This window comes from Chroicocephalus ridibundus, chromosome 2 (assembly GCF_963924245.1).
Source record: "Chroicocephalus ridibundus chromosome 2, bChrRid1.1, whole genome shotgun sequence".
In the NCBI taxonomy this organism is placed as follows: Eukaryota; Metazoa; Chordata; class Aves; order Charadriiformes; family Laridae; genus Chroicocephalus; species Chroicocephalus ridibundus.
The window spans coordinates 137,883,180-137,904,271 of record NC_086285.1 but is presented as its reverse complement, the minus strand read 5'-3'; the positions used below and the strand labels follow the sequence as shown (position 1 = coordinate 137,904,271).

The window sequence follows — 21,092 nt, the reverse complement described above, 5'->3', positions numbered from 1 at the left end:
GCTTCCCTCGGTAGCCTGTTCCAGGGTGTCACCACCCTCACAGTAAAGAATTTCTTTTTAATATCTAATCTAAATCTCCCCTCTTTTAGTTTAAAACCGTTACCCCTCATCCTATTGCACCACTCCCTGATAAAGAGTCCTTCCTCATCTTTCCTGTAGGCCCCATTTAGGTACAGGAAAAGACTGCGGCGTTCCCTAATCTCGGCCAGCTACCGAGTTGGGATGTGACCAGAAGATGCAGTTGTACCTTGGAGCTTCACTCCTGGAGGCTGTGGAAATATTTCAGGTCCTCCTCCGGGGACTACAGCTTTGGATCAGTCCCATGATGTGTGAGGCTGTCGCTTGTATTTTTGTATTTTAGAAAACAGGCAACATAAATAGGCTTCCTTTATTTTCCTTAATCTTTGCTTTGCTGAATGCTCAAAATGATTCACAGTGAAGTATCACTGGAAAATATCTTACTCAGCTGCACCTAAAAATAAACTCAGTCTTAGCTCAGAGCCGCCAGGAGCCAACTGTTGTCTCCACACCAACACCATGGGCTGCTCTCCTCATCGCCTACCTCCTCATCTCACTGTGCAGCCAGAGGCTAAGCTGCTCAATATTTACCCCTCAGAGACAAGCATCCAAAGGGATTTTTAAACTTTTTTTTTGCAGGTAATCGCTGCTCCCGTCCGTGGGCTTGTTGCGCATGTAGGCATGTGGGTCACGAAGGGACTCGATGCGCAAATCCCTTCATAAGGGAAGCATTTCTCTTTGCCACAAGTCACCATACGCGCAGCTGTCAAAGCTGCTACTAAAAGGCGCGCTGTCAACCAGCAGATACTGTCTGATATTACTCAGCTTACACTCTGCACAACAACCCTTCTGAATAGCAGGCACCAATGTGCGTTAATTTCTTATTTATACTTTGGGCGTTCTTTTTGTTAATAGTTCTGTCTTTTGCTGTTTCTGCTAGTCTTTTGAGCAGGGGCAGGGCTATGGAAGCAGCACCATCAAATGGCGGTGGTTTTTTTCCTTTACCCAGCCTGCCAGCGTTGTGTTTATCTGTGCCAACCCCTTATCTACACCAACCCCTTCTGTGTCACTACCCATAACCACAGCAGCATGGAACTGTGAGCTCTCATCACTTTTGATTATCCCTCCCCAAGGCGGAATGGGGTGGGTGCTCTCTGGGGCCTGTGGCGGTGCTCTGCACAGCACAGAAATCCCTGAGAGCAAGCACCAGAAGGTGAAAATATGTTCCAGCTTCTCCAGGCTTGTTCCTGATGTTCCTCAGGAAGTCTGCAGGCATCCTGGGTAGTGACTAGGACACCTCGAGTCCTAGGACACTTCAATAGGGCACTTCCTCCTATTCCATCTATTCCTCCCCAGTTTTATGCAGGAGCCAAGTGAATGGAGAAGGATGTTTTCCTTTTCTTCTCCTCCCGTCTCCCATTCAGGCAGGGATTACCAACTCACACCTCCAGGTCCATCCTGAGTTTTGCTGTCAGGGAAAGGCTCCCTCGGGGTGCTGACTGCAGGAGTCTGCATGCCCTGAGCACAGGAGAAAGAGACGTCCATGACAACGACCAAATCGAGGGTAGTGATTGCTTCGGCAACGCTTTATGTCATCATGTCAAACACACAGAAAAAAATGGAAGAATGGGTTGATTTTGCTGAGAGAGTACCATAGGAACTAAGAAAAGTAAAGCTATTCAGAAGTGATTTTTCAAAGAAATGGTGTCACATAAAGTTACATACAATATACTACCTGAAACATGCCTGTATGTGCCCATGTATACATCCCTGAATGCAGGCAAATGGTGCACTTTACAATGAGAAGTCCCATACATTTCAGTCCCCTCTAGAGACACTGATACGTGACCCGCTTCTGGGCCTGAAAACAACATGTTCTGCCTAACACTACTTTCTGAAGTCTAGTCTTCTCTTTTGTGCATATGGCTGGCTCGTTAGTAGGTTGTCAACCTACATTATGTGCTGCGAGACTAAGAGAAGTATGGCATAGCCTCCCAGCGAGGAGCTTCTGGCGTAGCCTGCAGTGAGGCTGACTGCGGCAGGGCTGAGCGAGGTGCGATTCAGACAAGAATTTGGCCAGCCTGTTAAAACGAGGTGAGGGCTGGGTAGGGACGAAGCAAGAACACTCTCCTTTTTGATTCCAAAGGACAGGGAAATGGAAAGAGGAAAGAAAATGTAACAAGGCTGTTTTTAAAGGCACTTGGTTCAAGGCCTCCCACCAGCGTCGCCCATCTGAGAGTACTGAGCAGCCTGTAAGCATTCAGTATAACCGAGTACAGCTGAACATCAACACACACCTGCACCTACCCACGCATCCCTTGTTCTCACTGTGAAAGCTGTTGCTATATAATGTGACTTGGGGGTGCACAGAGTATTTAAGGTGTTGTGAGAAAGATATTTTAACAGTAGAGCGCAGAAATCTCTGTAACTGAAACCTTGAGGCTACAAAGACGATTAGGGGACTGGAACACCTCTCTTATGAAGAAAGGCTGAGGGATTTGGGTCTCTTCAGTTTGGAAAAAAGAAGACTGAGGGGGGATCTTATCAATGCTTATAAATACTTAAAGGGTGGGTGTCAGGAGGATGGGGCCAGGCTCTTTTCAGTGGTGCCCGGGGACAGGACAAGAGGTAACGGGCACAAACTTGAGCATAGGAAGTTCCCCCTGAACATGAGGAGGAACTTCTTTACTTTGAGGGTGGCAGAGCACTGGAACAGGCTGCCCAGAGAGGTGGTGGAGTCTCCGTCTCTGGAGACATTCAAAATCTGCCTGGATGTGTTCCTCCCCAACCTGCTGTAGGTGACCCTGCTCTGGCAGGGGGGTTGGACTAGATGACCTCCAGAGGTCCCTTCCAACCCCTGCCATTCTGATGATTCTGTGATAAACAAAAAGCATGATGACCACTAGACACTTATGGGCATTCGTATAGTTTATAATTTTCAATGAGACACAAAACCAAAGTGATGTAGAGAGTACCAAATCGCATTGACCTTATAGTTACGCATTTGTTTTAAATACTTATTTATAATTTTCTCTAGTACTCTCAGAGGACAGCACAACTGCCTGTATCCAGCCTTATGAAGAAGTACAGACATCCGTCTCTGATCTGCTAGATCCACAGGATAGTCTTGGAAAGTCTATAAAATGTCACCAGAGCCGGGAATTACCCAGTATTCCGCCTAACACCACCATGGAAACCATCATCTCAGCTAGAAATGCAGAAAATGATCAAGGTCTTGGAATGGAAGGGCCTTACGAAGTCTTGAAAGACAGTTCCTCTCAGGAGAACATAGTTGAAGACTGCTTGTATGAAACTGTGAAGGAAATTAAAGATGTTGGAGCAGTAGCCAGCATGGAAGGGAGCTGTAACAGCAAATCAAAGGCTTCGCTGATGGTTTCTGAAGGTCAGAATCAGATTCCTGAGTGCAGAATTGAATCAGCAGAATACGCATCTGTTGACCGAAATAAAAAAAGTCGCCAAAGTGCTAATTCAGAAAGCCCTCTTGACAACACACCAGATGTAGAGGATGAGCTTCCCCCTCCAGTACCCATGAAACTTCTTGATGAAAATGAAAATGTGCAAGAAAAAGAAGTGGAAGAAGAAGAAGTGACAGAAGGAGCAAGTAAACCAGAGAAGGTAAATACTGCAAATACTTGTCCTTGTCAAACAGCCAAATAATGATAGAGAACATATGGGTGAGAGAGGATGGTTTTTTTAATAACAAAAAAATGGCAAAAAACCCCATCAAACACTCAAGGTGATGCAAGACTGTGAAATATGAAAATGTACAGTATAGAATTTGCATTATAGGCATGTACTCACTCTATTGCAGCCTGTATTTTGGATTGCTGCAGCATGCACTTCATAAGGTTTCCCCCAAATATTATGCAGAAATTGCACAGGAGGCCTCTGCTTCTTCGTTTAATGGTATTACACTTGTGGAAGCTATTGAAAGAGGTATCCAGTATCTCTGTCAGCGTCTGTATCTTGTTCAGAATCCCCCCCCTTGCGTTTTTGCTAATGAAACCTCAATTTACAAAAAGAAGGGCCCATTCTTGGTGGGTGCCCTAACCTCAGATGTGCCTCCTTTGTTGGGACACCTTGATTTAGCTGTGCAAGTGTTAGGCATCTGTTCAAAGCCCCTCGTCTCGTCTCTCTCTGTAGGGGAGAAGGACAGAAAGAGAGAGATTGCAGCTGTAGGCTTTTATATTTGTCATATTCTGTGTGTCCCACATAAACAGAGTAATGGATTTCTGCCTGCTGAAATCACGGCCAAAAGTTATGTTTTCTCAGCAGCTTGTTCTTTCTCCCAGCCTAGGGACAAGTTAGTGTGGAACTCCTTGAAAAATAGCATGACATTTTCAACAAGTGATTTTCCCGTTTTCAGTTTTTCACCAGAATTAATTTTAAGGATGCTTTCGCGTCATTGCACAGAGTTTTCATAAACCGTTGAGTTTGCATTTTTCAGAACTAGTTTAGATAGCTTATTTTTAATTGCGAATGAACTGTGATTTTAGCAGGTTAATATAATTTTTGTGTCTGAGTCATCAAGTAATATTAGTTATGGATGAAAATTTCAAAAAAAAACCCCTTCAGATGCGATGTGACGTTTTAATGTAAACATTTACCTGAAAAGTCATAGCAGAGCTGAGGTGTCGTTACTTGTTTCTGCTTGTTCTTTTATTTGAAGTATTTCAGTAATCCAGGCAAAGGGCAGAAAAATACCTTGTTAAATAACTGCCTAACCGTGTAACCTATAAAGCACAATAAAGTCAAAATGAATAAACTGACGACTCCTCATAATATAAAAATTGTTTCTCATCTGGACTCTTCAGTGCACATTCTCACAAATAACGAGCTCGTTAAGTAAAAAATTAAGATGTGATTGTCAGCAATAATCCACCAACACTCCCCCTTCCCAAATTCAGGCCATATGTAATTTCTAATTAAACTTTTAGCGAAACAGCTTTCTGTAACAGTGACATTTTTCCTACCAGGTGTGAAAAGACTTGCAGAAAATCATTGTATTTCCCAGGCAGCGATACAAAGGAAGAGCGTTTGCTGCTCTGTAGCTCCCCAGCACACCGTGTACATAGTGCCAGTGACTGCAAGGAGTGGGAATTGATTAAAATGGTTCAGGTTTTGAAGGATTAATCAAGAGATGACACATGCAGTCCCCTAAGTGCCAGAAAAAAAAAGGTGTTTGTCTAATTAAAATTTATTCAGAGCTAAAGCCATCCCGAGTTAAAGCTTTCCGCAGCATCAGATCATTCCCGCGTTGGCTGCTAGGTACATGCATTATGCATGGAAGCGTGCGCCTGTCCTGTCCTTGAGAGCTACAGCTGCAGCAGAGTTGGAAATGGTAATTGATGGAATATATAAATGTCATTATTGTTGGCATTGTGCGGGGAGGGGGTTGCAGGATTGTTTTTCTGTTGTGATGATGATAATTTTCCCCTCTGTTTTGCTGCTTCAAACAATGCAGAGCAATGCCTGTTTTTTTCCAATGTAGCAAGCAAACCCAAGAAGTTTATGGAAATGTATGTTATATTGATAACTCTTTCGGTTAAACAGACTCCATAGGTGTCTCTTTTCGCTTCCTCTCTTGTGAGGCTCTTTAGCTGCCTTGCTTAACATGACATCCCTATCCCAAACTTTTCAACCTTCAGCCCTGACCCTGATGAAGAGGGAGGTTCGGCATTAAGTTGCGCCAAGTCTCTCTCGCTACAATTAGGCTTTGCTTTAGTAGGGCACAAAGAAGGGGGCTGCTTGTGTTACTGACACTTGTACCTGCCAACAGACAGAGAACAGACCATGTCCACCCTGTAGAAGAGGCTGGCCAGAATGATCGCCAGCCCCTGGCAGTTCCTGAAGCACACTCATTTGGGAGAGGGCGAGGTGGACCAAGCCAGAGATGGTTCTAGTACATAACAGTATGAAAAGGATAAAGGATCCTTTCAAGAGCCAGACATGCAATAAACGGGTGAAAATTAATTATCTAAATTGGTTGTTGGCCATGACCCAGCCAAATCCTTTGGAAGGTTTTGGTGAAGAAAGACACCGTGATTAGAGCTTGGGCATAGTTCTCCTAATAAAACTGAAGAAGCAGAATAGCTTTTCTTTAGCTCTTCCTTTTTAATTAAAAAAAAAGGAAGCATGGATCTCCTTTTTCACCCAGGTCTTTCCAGAGTGAGCGCTGGTGGTAGAAATGCTCTCTCTGTGTACATTTGGCTGCTGCCATCTGATTTCAGATTTGGGCAGCCTGAGGATGGGCAAAGAATCTCTTAGAAATGCACCAGAGGAGAATGGTCGTCTTGTTCTGGTACCCGAGTCAGGAGCAGCAGCTGAGCCAAAGAGCAAAAAATCAAATGCTGTCAAAGAACAAAAGGGAAGTGGAAGGCAAGTAGGGACGCATGCTGTTTGTTTTGCTGCTGTCGAGGTTTCGAGAATAATTTATAATATTGCTAGGTACGAAATGTTTAGGAGCAAGTATTTTTTTTCAGTTTCCAAGATGACAATATCCTTCAAAATTGATATGGTGCAGGTTTCACATTTAGAAGAAAGAACGCTAGGTCCCAGGGAAACAAGAACCGGATTGCCAACACCCTGGGGTATTCGTCAATACTCGAGTGGGAAACTGTAGCAGGGGTCCTGCCACGCAGTGCTTACAGGCACGCTGATGACAAAATAACTTCACAGAAGAGTTCTGCAAGCACGTGTTTGTTTTAATGTGTGAGGATGAAATTAATAACTTACTCCTCAACACGAAAAATATCCTGCAAATAAGAAAGACTAAACTGAGCTGCTGTAGTGAAACAGATCTAAAGATCTAATAAAGAGCCAAAATACGTTTGAACTTTGCCTTTTCCCTTTTTTAATATTTATTTTTTTGGTGAGTAAACAAACCACAAGTTAAAGAGCACATTCTCCATCGGGTGAGAAAGAAGCAAGGGGGTTGTTAGGTGCGAGAGAAGCCCCTTGGGGAGCAGCAAGGGGACTTCAGTGCGCTTTGGGTCAGGGTCTTCATCAGATGTGCCCCAGGGGTTTGAAGCTTGGTATTTACCAGAAGTAAAAACACCAAGAAAAATGGAAGTAGGAAAAAATCTGTTGTAATGAGGCTCTGTGGAAAAAAAAGTCTTGTGTGTCTAGTATGTGCCTGGAAGCAATTTTTGATTGACTGTGATAAAAATAGGTCTACTGCTCCACCTTGGTCTGCACTGGAGGAAGTCTGAAGTATTTTAGGTGGAGAATTTGCATGAAACTCCAAAATATGGCCCGTTACAAACGCTGCTGGAAGTCTCCCTCTGAATCACTGTGGAGCAGGAGTCCAGCACAACCTTCTCGCCCCATGGCGGGGAGGAGTCACACGGCCGCTGTGAGGCAGACAGGGTCTGTGTTGCCATAAAGGCCCTAAGACGTTTTTCATAAGAGCAAAATGCTTTTCCCCTCGTGTTTCATGACCAAATTTCAACATGACGCTTTACATGCTTGAAGTTAAGACCTGATACCAAACCAAGCCCTCCATCCTTTAGTAACTTTGCTATGTGAACGAGATCCAGCCGGATGCTTTGAGGGCCGAGCTGCCCGTCTCAGGGTGGGCTGCATCAGGTCTTTTCCATGTTGGTGGTCTCAGCAGTTGTGTGGCACCTCTGCAGAGCTGCTGCGTTGCATGGGGGACCAAGACACAGCACCTCCCTTGCAGCACTTCCATGACCACTGAATGAAGGATAACAATCGTCAGGAAGGTGCCAGTTGAGTACTGTTCTTTTGTCATCTAAAAGCATATCTGAAAATCACATGGAAGGCCAACTAGTGCATCACAGCAGCTGACTTTTAATTGTTCAGAAGCCTTTGCAGACTCATTCTTGCTTCATTAGAAGTGTAAAGGCAGGGATACAGCAAAGCAGAGTTTGTTTTAAGCATTATATCATTTTTACCCTTTTCAGGTCAGGACAAGAGCAGATACATTAAAAAGCTCTACTAACCTCAGGGCTGTTATCTCCAGAGATGTACTCTGGGTATTAGGGATATTAGCTACGTAAAATGGGACTAGTGAGCAAATGACCATAAAATGTAACGTATTGATTGTAATGGGAGGGTTTTATTATAGGTTTCACACTGTTGACTGGTAATGAGACTTTTTTTTTCCTTCTTCCTTTCTTCCTTTTTTACAGAGGCTTAGTTCGATGTCTTACAAGTCTCGAGAGGAAGATCCATCTCTTACAGAAGATGAGGTAGGTTTCTTGCCTGAAATTCAATAAGTAACTAGAGACCTTTTTTCAGGCAGAAATTAGCATAAGCTCTGCATGACTAAGCAGGATCTAAGAAAGGTGAAATTTGTCTGAAGGGAAAATGAAAGCCAAAGGTTCTCTGCACAGAATTTGTACTGCCACATTCCTAAAATTAGAAGTATTCTAGCACATGGCTGTATCAGGCCAATAGGTTAAAAAATGGTGTCAGAAAATAATGGGAGGCCACAATTAACTGATCGTTAGGGCAGCTTCTTGATTTGGCTGACGAGCTAATCAGCAGCCTTTTGAAACATGCTCCACCTTCCCCATGCAACAAAGTGTTCCGGGCTCCAGGAAATAAATGGAAGCACAAAAAAAGTGCTACAACATAAACTGTCCCTTAAAATGTCTTTAGTCAAATAAATTGAGGAGACTGAAACAAAGACAGAAAAGTTAAACAGAAATAAGGTTGCTTGTGATCATCTCCAATACACCCGTGCAATTTATAAATACATTCCCCAGACATAAAAGTAAACACAAACTTGGCAATGAGCTGTGTGAGCTAATGCTTTCTGCTGGGAGAAGCGCTCCCAGTCATTAATGAATAAATCGATCCTTGAACTGGGTTCACGTAATTTAATGCTGGAAAGGGTTGAGTATGGCTGAGCAGAAAAGCCACTGTTTGGTTGGTTGGCTGAAATCAATAAAAAGTAACACGTATTGCCATCTGCGATTGGATGTCTCTCTTTATTAAAAAAAAAAAACCAAAAGCCAACAACCAAACAGAATTTACAGAAGCAATTTGGTTCATCTACATCAGTCAGTGTTGCTTAATGGCAATGGACATTTTCATGCCAATCTAGTATTTTAATTGGGTTGATATAGATCCAGAGTGGCCTTGCGTGCTTGGGAAAGACTTCAAATGTAACGGAAGAGCTATGGTGCAATTGCAATATTAGGTACCAGAGAAGCAGTGCAGGGAATTTCAGCCCTGTGCAAGGGGTAGTATCCACTCGGACTGGAAAAGGGAGTCACGAGCGGCCCCCTGTGCTCGGCACCAGCCCCGGCGAGCCCTGAGCGGAGGGGACGTGTGTGGACGTGGGCTTCTCCTTCTCCTCTTCATTGAGGGCCACCTTCATACACTTGTTTAAGCATAGCACCTCCTCAGAGGGGATTTTTAGAGGTAGGATGGAGACTCCAGCTCCCTCTTTTGTCTTTATAGTAAGCTGAGCCTTCAGTTCTGATACGCTGTGACTGAGATGCAGCTCCTCTTTTTAGGCAGAGTTCAGTCAACACAACAGACCTCGCATCGCAAGATTGGCACTGATTATTTGATATTTTCTGGTGTGGGTAATTTACCTCCTGATTTTTAATGTTCTCTTCACGTGACTTGGTGCTTCCTTGGTCCTGCCTATAAATAAAACAAATAACTACTCTCCTATTGGGATGTCTCTAAAAGCAGAAAAGTAGCCACTGCCATTAAAAATAATAATTTTAAATACCCCAAGGATCAAATAGCATCCTTCTCCTACATTACAGCAGCTAAACCTGATCATCCCTTTGACGCCTGTCTCCCCATTGAGCCCAAGCTGGCTCCAGGACCGCAGCAAAACCTGCAAGAGCTCCTGCTCACAAAGCCATTCCCTTTTGTCACGGGTCAAATTTGCCTGCGGGGGATTTATGTTCAAAGAATTTTTACATTTATAAACTCCTTTTATAAAGCATTCTTTTTTGAAAGAAAATCAATTTATAAATGCATGTCAGAAAGACATGGTTTTTTGTAAGAAAGCATATGTGTTTAATTAGAAGATCCTGTCTTTTCTCGAGTAACTTTTCTTGAGTGGAAGGGGCACAAAGTGGCACACAAGCTTTATGCCATACTTAAATGCTCAGCAGGTATCTCCTTTTCCTAGATCTCAGCCATGTACTCGTCGGTGAGTAAGCCGGGGCAGGCCATGAAGGCACTGGATTCTCCTTACACCTGTATTCAAGAAATTGTATCCCAGAGGTCCCCGTCTATTTGCAGCGGCCTCTATGCAAGTGTGAAGGACTTTGAAAACACCCTAAATACTACCACTGTGCCTCAGTCAGCAGACAGACCAAACGGGGAGCTGGAGCCTGACTACGAAGCTATCCAGTCTGTGAGCCAAGAAGAAGACAGGACCTTGTCTGTGCCTAACACAAACCACGCTGCTCTTTCAGGAGAGAATGACTATGAGAGCATAGGGGACTTGCAGCACCACAGGGAATTCACCAGACTTTAACCACTCCGGCAGGCAGATTTCTCCGCTGGTATTTTCCAAGGAACATGTGAAACAATGGAGAGGGGAAGTGCTTCTCCTTTTGAGGAACAAAGCTAAGTAGAGAACAAAAGTTGCGAAGAAGCAGCGTACGTTTCAGCCAGGGTGTGATACCCACTAGGTTATTCTCGGTGGCGGATGGAGGCTCACGGGGAAGGGTAGGTCAAGTCAGTCAGAATGACGACCAGGACAACGTAAAGGCTTCTTAACTGTTAGCACCAAGACAACCAGAATATGGGAAGGAGTGCCATGCTTGTCGTCCCAATAGGAATACATACCAAAAAGACTGCCTTTACACAAAGCTAGCTTTTGATATTAAGAGATTATTTTATGTCATTTGCTTCAAAGTGTTCTTCAAGCATCATTTTTCATTCAAGTTTGAGCACCCACAACGTTGAGCAAATCACGGATCATCGTACCTCGACTCAGACTCACTTTGCAGGGCTGGAGAAGGCGTGCTCACCTCCGTCTTTTTGGGGAGCTCTGCCCACATCCATTGCAACTAAAGTGCAACAGCACTTCACAAGGGACCTACTCCAAATGTACTTGAATTAATTCTGTCAGCTTTTTCTTTTTTTTTAACGTCAAGGGCTGTAGAATGTGACTTGCAATATTTGAGATGTGTACTGGTATTTGTAGGTTTTTTGTTTGATTATTTGTGAAATACTGCTTTAAAGTGTCAAATGACACCCTCAGCGTTCTTGCTCTGTTCCCCTCATGTGCATACATAGACCTACACATACACACACCAGACAATTGTCATGTTGCAGAAAGTTATGCAAATGAATGCACTGGCATAATGTTTAGTCTAACCTTAATAGTGTTGAGTCATTTTTTGAAGAATTTTGCCCTTTTTTTAAACTTCGAATATTTTAATATGTTTGTCTAGTTTATTATATAGGAAAATTTATGTACTGTGTTGAGTGGGTGATATTTTTTATTTTTACAACATATTTTTCCTCTTCAAAGTTTTTGTAGATTAATTTACTGGTTTACGTAACAGGAGGAATCCCATTCTTTGTTTGGGCTTTATTTGGTTCTCCTTTAAATTTTTTTCCTATTTCATAAGTATGTAAATGAACAATTGGTTTGTTGGTTTGGGGTTTTTTGGTCTTCTTGAGCAGGGCTGTGGAACATGCCTTGCTGTTTTTAAGCTCAAAATAATGGAGACTGTGTAAAAAGAACACTGCCAACGGGCAAACAAGAGGCAGAAGAGACAGTGGGCTTCAGTCTGGGATTGCTACTGGTCCTCCTTGTTCCTCTGCCAAAAGGAGCAGGAGGGCGACCAAGAACTTCTTAGGGCTCTGACAAGCAGTTTGAAAGCCACTGGCTTTTCAAAGATACCAAGTTATTCTGTTACTGTTAAAAACAAAGTACAGTGCTTGGATGAAATAAGTAGGTACTGGGTTGATACTTTTGTTTTCTTCAAGAATAGTCCAATGACTAGTGCAATAGTACAAGAACAGTCCAACGGTGGAGAACTGGCATTGTGTGATACACATTCGTACGCATGTGCATACATCCCCATGTATATATAAGCATACACATGTAATTTGGACACAAGTATAAATTATAGTCCAAACTTGGAAACAATCAAAAACATTCACATACATGGTATCTGGCACGTGCTCGAAGAGTAGTTTATTTTTAATTCAAAATAAACAGTACATAAACTGAGGTTGGCTTATTCTACAGTAGCCAAAACAGATTTAGTTTCAGCTCAGTTGGTACTGGGTTCTGATACGCCAGACTGAGGAGTTCTTACATCACTGGCCAGCGCTTAACATTACTTGGTACTATAAAGAGCAAACACAGATGTGGTTACACAGATCTATTAGAAATAACTTTGTAACTGAAAAAAGCGTACTGATTTATGGGCTTCGCCTGCAAGTAGTACAGCTCTGAGGAGCAGTGCAAGTGTGCAGTCAAACTCCGCCCGCAGGGGGATTCAAACTTCATGGATCCTGACCTCATGCGAAAGTGCCCCACACTTGATCTGTGACTCCCTTCCTTTGAGGAGCAGCAGTTCAGACCAGTCTACATCCGTCTTGTTCTTGACCTTGCTGCCATGCTTCCACAGCCGCAGCAAACCCTTTGCTTCCACTTCATTGCAGCGCTTTTTAAAGCTGACTTCGGTCTTCCTTTCTGGAGTTTTTCCCTCAAAAAACATTTCCATTTCTGTTCCCTTGAATGTGAATTCATGAATTTCGCCTTTGACTGTTCTCTCCTTCTACTTCACACTCTTTAAGGCCAAAGATACGATGCACCATGTTTCAGAAGATCTGTTGTGCTAAGTCTGGAGAATTTCTGAAGTCTTTAACTATGTGTTTGCTGTTTCTTGCTTAGGGGTCGGGTTTATAAATGTGGTCCTCAGTCTGACTCCTGCAACTTAGTGGCAGGCATACCTCAACTCCTGAAATCCCCAAACACCTCTCAAGATGCAGTTATCCCTTAAGGATTGTCTTACTCGTTACATGGATGACTGCTTCTGGAGAAACAGTAGCAACATGAGGTTTTTCAGGTTGACCAGATTCAATTTCAAGACCAGTTTAAAGATAAGAGATAATGCCAGTTAACAATAGCAAAGAATAAAACTGAACTTGTGACTGTAAAATTTTACAGTGCAAAAGAAGAAAATCAGACATCACTCTAGAAGTGCCCCCGTCGAGATCAGCAAGTCAAGGGAAGGAGGGGAGCTGCCCGGTCGCTCTTTGCGGTCTTTCAGAGCAGGATCAAGAATGTTGGTTTGGAGGAAGGGACAGGAGACTCAGCTCCTTCCTTCCTTTCTTTCCCCCATTCTGACAGCTGCTCCTTGAGACCCCCAGACTTCCCTTTTCCCCAGTGAAATCCCTCCCTCTCTCTTTTTTCCTTTTGTTTCTATTTTTAACCTGCTTCATACAGCCTCGAATCAGGAGCTGATACTACATCGCAGTTCTGTAGTGCTGGCCAGTTTAAATGACTCTCAGGCTGGTCACAACCTTTTCATTGTCCACCAGACCCTCAGCCTGGTGGGGAAGGAGTTCAGCATTTGGATTGCTGCTTGCGGGACGTGTACTGGCCCTCAGCTGTTGAGACCCTGCATATTGGACTCTTGAGGGCTGCGAAAAGAAATTACCCTCCTGAACAAGGATGCCAGGGCAGTCCATAACTCCCCTCCGATCTCTGTTATATAGTTTCATGCTAAAAAAAATTGTTTCAGAATGCAGTCCAAGGTTCTTAAGTGAATAATTACATCTCTTGACAGAGAATCAAGCTTCTGTTTAGTTCCCTCTTCCCAGAACTAAGATCTGCTCCTTTACGTCTGTTGCCAATTCTTCCTTTTCACTAATATATCGGATAGAAAGATTTTTCCAACAGTAATCCCCAAATAGATTAATCTGACTGTAAAGAAAAGGGAGTCTCTTCTGCTTGTCTCTTCATTGTTATTTTTTCCTCTTTCACCATATCCCCAAATAAAATCTCGGCATCCAAAATGAAGTATTTGTTACCTGATGATCTTTCCTGGGGAAGCTTCACAGTCTATTTTTTTGCCTCCATTTTTTAGCACAACTATATAACAAGATCTCCCAGGAAATTGGCACAGTAAGGCCAAGACAAGCTGTAATGTGTGTGTAATTGCACTAGTGAAAAGGTCTTCTGATTTCCTTCTGGGAACCGGTAGAAATAGGAAATGCAGTTTGCATGTCTCTGCCATGTACCTGTGTCTCCTGTGGGAGTTGTTCTCACCACAAACCTAAACCAGTGCTAACCCCATACATAAACCAGTCACCCCTTTCTACCGTGATGAGTGCAGAATTGCCTTCTCACTCACAGAGAGAAACTGATTCTTTACAGGTATCTGTAGCACAGGCGTCTACCTAATTACCACGATTAGATCAGTTATAGTGCCTTTTTTACTAAGTAGCTAGTACTTCCATACTCCTCTCCATACTGCGTTTAACTCAAAAGTACAAAGGGACAACCCCAACATTTACTTGTCTAAGTTGGAAACAGCTTTATAGAGACACGTTAAATGTACTGGACCTCAATTAGCCCTACAATAGCAATAGTCTCTCACAAACATCCTCTACAAAGCCCAGTAATGTAGCTATGATGACTAAGCTTTGCAATAAGAATTATCAGGCTTCTTTTGAAGAACCTAAGTTTTTCAACAGTGAGCATTCAGGGAGGTGGTGGTCTTTGTCCATGTTAACTGTGAACAATTAGTTGCTTCACTCTTTCTATTATTATCAATTGCAGGCTTGCTTACACGTAGCAGGATTCATGAGGTGAGGGATGAGTAGGTGTGGGGATTCATATTCGTGAGTCACCCAGAGCTGGACCATCCCCACAGCACCAACTGGCTGAGGACCAGCTGCCTCGTTCTCTAAGCCCTCGTCTCTCTCGTGCCTTCAGGGAATCCATCCTGCAGGGATTCTTCTGGGCTGTGTGCTTCTCCTTGGCTCCCTGAACAGCTCCTGTCCGCTGTCTTGATCACAATTCTGTATATGTGGTGCTTTCAACCTGTCAATGGTGCTTTTATAAGATGCTGGATAAATGGTTTCAATGTGCTTTCTGAAAGCTGATGTGTAAAGCTGTGACGCAGAGTGCTCTCTCTAGTATTGTCTGCTTCCCAGAACTTAGCGTTAACTGTGTTACTCTGACTACAAAAGGCTGACAGTGCTGCCCTGTCTCTTGTTCATCCCACACCAGACTGGAGTCGTCACGCCTAACAAGCCTAGGTTGGGCCACAGGTTTAAAGGCAGCCATTCAGACCTTGCCTTGAAAGCAGTTAAGAGACATGACTCTCGTGTGCACCGTGGGATTGGAAACACCATAGAGCCCAGCTCGAGGACGTTTTTCTCTGTCCTATTGTGCATATACATTTGTTTGCAATATGACTGTAAGAAATCTGTTTCTTCCACAAACATTTTAATTTGGGCCACACTCCAATGAGGGACTTCTGCTGTTAGGCAAATTACCAGTTATTTCAGACGAGCGGTAACTATTTAGGTTGGAACATGCCTGAGTAAGGCTGTTATGTGCCTCACAAGTAACTCGGTGTGTGTAGTGTACTGCAAAACAGGAGAACGCAGAAAGATGCTCAGACTGACAGATGCTCCTGTGGTGGTGTGCTGAAGACTTTCGAGGGCAGGTCTCTTCCTGCAGGGATGCAAAATTGCTGTTAATACCATTTCATACCCTGGTGCTGAAGTTGATTTCTAGCATCTCTTTTTAGGATGGTCGTGGCTAAAGACATTGATAGTGCATATCTTAGCCTAAAAGAAAACCAACCAAACCTCAAAAAAAGTATTTTTATATCCCTTGCTGGCTAGCAACTTATGTTGAGGATTATGCTAAAGATAAATGCTACGGATGGAACATCACAGAGATAAAACACGGGGTTCCCTTTCTTCAAAGAGAGAGAACCCCCTTTGGCTGGGTCAGTATGAAAGATCCCAGGCTTACAAAAAGTATTAAACAACAAAAGTATTAAATTAATGTCTATGTGGTAATTTCCCAGGAGTGCATTAGGGTACCACATACACTAGACACTGTTCTTTCCCTGTGGGCAGCAGAAAGATGAAAGCTTATTTGTAATACAAGGTTCCCATTGATTAATTGACAACACTTACTTGTAAGTTACTTACAAGTGACTTACATGTAAGTAACTGAAGTGTAATCCAAAGGTCAGCGAGTGTCTACACAATGTAGATATATTTAAGCTAACTCTAAATGATCCAGCTCAGGTGTTGTAAACAGAATCACTAGAACAATTTAATGCTCTACTTGGTCTGACCTGCTCACAGAGCTAACTCCAGCACCCCAATTTCCACAGCAAATGCATGGATTATCTTTGCATTATATACCCATTGGCCTGCGCCCAGTCTATAGACAACATAAAATTTACAGTTTTGTTTCTGGAGGTCTTCGATTTCAAAGTGGCCAGAAGGACAGTCACTGCAAACATGATAGCAAAGTGCCTAAACATAAAGATGTTTCTAAAAAGGTAAAAGATGCTCACTGTTACTGCGCAGCAACTTGTCTACTGTATGTGGTACTCTCTTGCCATACACATTCATCTGCGATGTTCATTTATTGTTACAATAGCACAGTCTGACAAGGTTTCTGTCTCTGCAAATTCATTGTCTAATTTTAACTAGCATATGTTTGTTATGGAAAATATAAAATGAGATTCTTTGTTCAGTTTAGAGGGCAGCTGTGTTATTTCTTACAGTTTATAATGATGCAACAATCTGCTTAGATGATTTACAAAGTATGTAAGTATCACTTGACTTCAAAATGCTTCACTTGAGACTTCAAAATGCCTCCCGTTGACTACAAGACAGTTACCAACTCTTGTCATCTTCATCTTGTAATATTGGGGAAGAAGTTTTAAGCTTTACAAATCTTACTACTTAAAAAAAAGACAGTGCTGATGTTTTGACTTCCTAATGTCTACAAAGAGACCAATTTTAACTTTCAGCATAGGTTGGATTTGGACTACCCTCTTATTTATGGAAGTGCTCCTCCCCGCCACGTTCAGCCGTCACCATCTGAGTATCTCTTTTGTCCTTGATGAAATATGACAACTGTCCAGAGGGCACAGAAACTGCATCACATAACACTTCCGAATGAGACCTTTTTAGTGTGCCTGTGAGATTTAGGAGCCTGGACTCAAGTCAGATGTCTTCGGGAAATCACATCCTATCTTGCAGACTTCTGTGGATGTCTTCACTTTCTTTCTAGGCAAGAAGTTCTGTAGCTTGCAAGCACTCAACTGACAGGGAAAGAGGTATGTAAGAGGTGAACTGGTACAATGTTTAAATGTATTAGTAAAAAAAACACCCAAGAGCACATGAACCTTCTTTCTCACGTCTGAAGATACTGGAATTTGGTCTTTATCTTTGAGGCTATTCGAGAACAGTTTCCTCAGAACGTCCTACCAGCAGACAAGTGTTTGAATGAGTATCTGGATCATTCTGGTGGCTCCTGAGGTTCCACACATACCACCTTCATGATTTCCAGCTGGGCCTGTCTCATCTCTGTGGCGATGACTATGTACGAATGGCCCTTTGCTTCACAGTCCTGACACCTTTAACTTCAGGAAGGGGGATGAGAGCTGCCTCTCCTCAGTCTGACTAGTTTTTCTAGATGAAAGTGTGCTAAGAGCCCACCTGCAAACCCAGAAAAGAGCATTTACTGTTTGGGGCAAGGCAGGTATAGCCCCCTGCAGCAGCTAGGAAGAGAATGGTAAAAGGAACAATAGTTAAATTTCATGTGCACTTCACCCATGTCACAGACTACCTGTTTAGAAAGATTTTTACAGTAGAAAAGGTTACAGTTAAGGGATGAGTTGCCAAGAATCTCACAGGAGACGGGTGGATTTGTTTATTCTTCTCAGTATTCCCTATACCCAAAGAGGCAGGGGCAAGTCCTCTCTGCCCCACCATGATGCAGTTTGCTGATCTTTTATCAAGCCTCCACATCAACAGAAATGAAATGAGTAAATAAATTCTAAATACATGATTTTGTTCCGTCATAAACCCAAAATGGACAAAAGTAGATGCACTAATGTAAGTACCATGTGCACATCCGGACTTGCCCGGGTGGTTTTTAGCAAAAAAAAAAAAAAAACCAACACAAACACCTGTATTACTTTATTTAAATAGAATTATTTGCATGAGACAAGGGTGCAGGATTGGACCCTATGAGTTTAGAAGAAGTTTGGTTTGGTGCTAGGTATTTTTGTTTGTATTTTCAGTGAAATATATTTTCTTTCTTTTATGTTAGTGAATTGATATGACTTCCATAGGAACAACAAAAAATAGTCTGGTATATGGATAATTATCTCTAATAGCTATTATTAAAGTCATGCCTCAGTAAATTGGGTGCTATAGGAGCTTCTGCATAAAATTGCTTTGTATATGGAACACTGCATTCTTAGAACATAGTGGATAAATACTTGTAATTACAGACACTTTCATTTATTTTATCCATTGTTTTATAATGGAAAAAATATTTATTACTGGAATGGTTTTCCAGCAATGTCTTCTTGCAGAATATTCTAGCAACAAACTATGTTTTCTGGACAACCATTTGATCCTCTCGTCACTGACGCAGAACTGCAAAACATCCTTAAAGCAGTATGAGCTTCGGAAAAGAGAGGATTAGAACTGGGTTTGGCCACCTTAGCCTGGATACAGTTAAATATACAGCGTAGTTCCGATCTGTAGGCAGTGAGAGCAGTTCGAAGAAATGAGTATACTACATAAACCTGGAGTCGGTGCATGCAGACTTCCGAGATGGCACTAGCTGAGGCTTGTTTGCTACGTGATGGGTTATTTGGCTTGCTACCTGTTTGAAATCAATATAGTTTTATTAACACCACTGCAGACACTGAAATACTGTAGTTTTGCAGAATGTATGTTCCATAAATTGTAGCTTGACTGTAATTGCAGTCTGCTCTGTTAGAGCAGTTCAGATCCAACACTAAGTTGCATTTTGTAAATTGATAAATGCCGCAAAATTCCTCTCAACATTTTGTAGTAGTATACATGAGTTGACGTAATTTAGTCAAACCATTGTTCCAAGAATCTTCATCTGATGTTTCTAGCCAATTCAGCTTTTGGCTGCTGAAAGCACAGTAGGTAATTATGGTTATTTACTGTAAATGTAGACAAGTTTTATGTAAATATTTCAGGGGAAAAAATGCTACATAAACATATGAGGCAGTTATCTAAAAGTAAGAACATAGGTCAATAATATAAAATACAGGTTTTATTTATGTACAGTAGTATCCTAATATTTACTTGTTTATATGCAGAAAAAAATCTTAAGATTCTGTACTATATTCTCTGAAAGCTTTTAAAAGAGGCTCTGCCATTTTCTCTGGTTAATATATTTGCAAATAACTTTTGAATTTATTGGAAATCCATGTAAATCATGTCAAATGGGAAACATATTATGTTGCAATGAAATGAGTTTAATTCAAAACTCCTGGCAAAATTCATTGGATTGAAATCTATATATAAATTCAATAGCCAGACAGAATAAAACACAATAAATAAGGATTGTCTTTTGGGGTTTTTTAATCTGTGCCTCTTTTTGTTGTTTTCTTAGCAAATATTTTACTCAGTCCTTGTAGTCACTTCCTCCTGTGCAGATCCTAAAATCTGCAGTATTTGATAGAATTTTGTTTGCTCCAGGCATTTTGTGCTGATTTCATTATCTGACAAGAACTATTACGTCTTCTTTGTGTTATAAAGCACATTACTCCTCCCAAAGCCACAATCCTGTCAAGACTCAAGCGTGCACGCAACAGCACCAATTTTAAGTTGTCTCCAGACTAGAGCAGAAATTCCCATGAATATAGGGGCACTATGCCCTTTAATGCAGGTAACAATATTGGATTTGAGCCTTTGAAAGTTGCGCAGCTTTCAGCATTTTTAAAGAGCTGCAATTACCAGCCTTATGGATTATCTTCTGAAATTCCCACGGCATTCAGTTCCTTTTTCTTTGCAAAAGATGCTGTCCAGGTAACGCTCCACAGCCATTTGCTCCACTGCTCTGTCAATGGCCAGACTCTAATTTGTGTAGAAATTCTTTGAGAACATCCTGAAACGTTACAGAGGCAGCTGAATTAGGACCGCAGCTGAGTATGTAACACAGATTCTGCACAGAAATCTAACAGAAGGACCTGTTTTAAGCATGCCACTGGAGCAAGGCTTCTTTGTACACGAGAGCATGAGGCTGAAATGGTACCTCGCCTGCTGGGACTTGCATTCTTCATGAGTTGCACCTTCCCCCTCATTATCTTTAATTACAGATAAGAGAAGAGCAGCTTTATCCATTTAATTTCAAGTAGTTACTGATAAACAGGTTCCTAGAAAATTCACAGTGCAGCCATGGATCAGTTATGCTGAGCTGGGAGGCTGAAAAATTAGACTGGTGCAGAAAAGTAGTATTTGTTCACTGTCGGGGCTCTTAATGTTTAATTTGGGTAAGTATATTTTAATACTGAAAGATACAGGGTTATAGGTCAAATAGAGGACTGTAAAAATAAGGAATATTGCATGTGAAAAATAATTCAGGATCTGATAGTTTAAAAGAAGATTGCTTTTTACTGAACATTTGTTCATGGACTAAGAAGCTGCAAACAAGGTAATTTGATATAATATTTTTATGAAGTAACTTCATGTATATTACCCAATACAGGCTGTTCTTCTGAAAAAGGCATGCATTATTATTATCAAGAGAACTGTATCACAGATACTAATTTTTTTTCATTCTTCATTCCAAACAGTTGCCATCAGCCATAAAATAGTTCTATTGCAATATCTAGCTTCAGGTTTGAGGTGAACTGTGCAGTACTATAAATGTGGCTGCTTGAAATATTGAATAATTTGCCCAGATTCTGGCTAATCATGTAGCTGCATGCACACACTTGGGAATAGAAAGTGTGAGCATCTTTGTTCTCTGCTGATCTTTGACATCATTTAGAAGTAAAGCTTTAACCTAACGGGAGCTTGGTATGCAATCAGGAGTATACTGCAGTGACACC

The 21,092-nt window shown here is 42.0% G+C and overlaps 1 protein-coding gene across 9 annotated transcripts in view; it reads left to right on the top strand.

Annotated features, from left to right (window-relative positions):
- Window positions 1-19,601, top strand: part of PAG1 (phosphoprotein membrane anchor with glycosphingolipid microdomains 1) — a 117,111-nt gene extending 97,510 nt beyond the window's left edge. For all 9 annotated transcript variants that reach the window (XM_063327112.1, XM_063327107.1, XM_063327111.1 and 6 more), the window contains 3 exons: window positions 3,056-3,654; window positions 8,193-8,252; window positions 10,163-19,601. In XM_063327112.1, coding sequence (XP_063183182.1) covers window positions 3,056-3,654; window positions 8,193-8,252; window positions 10,163-10,513 — 1,010 coding nt within the window. In that variant the 3' untranslated portion in view covers window positions 10,514-19,601. The remainder of the gene's footprint in view (window positions 1-3,055; window positions 3,655-8,192; window positions 8,253-10,162) is intronic.
- Window positions 19,602-21,092: the final 1,491 nt, after the last annotated feature.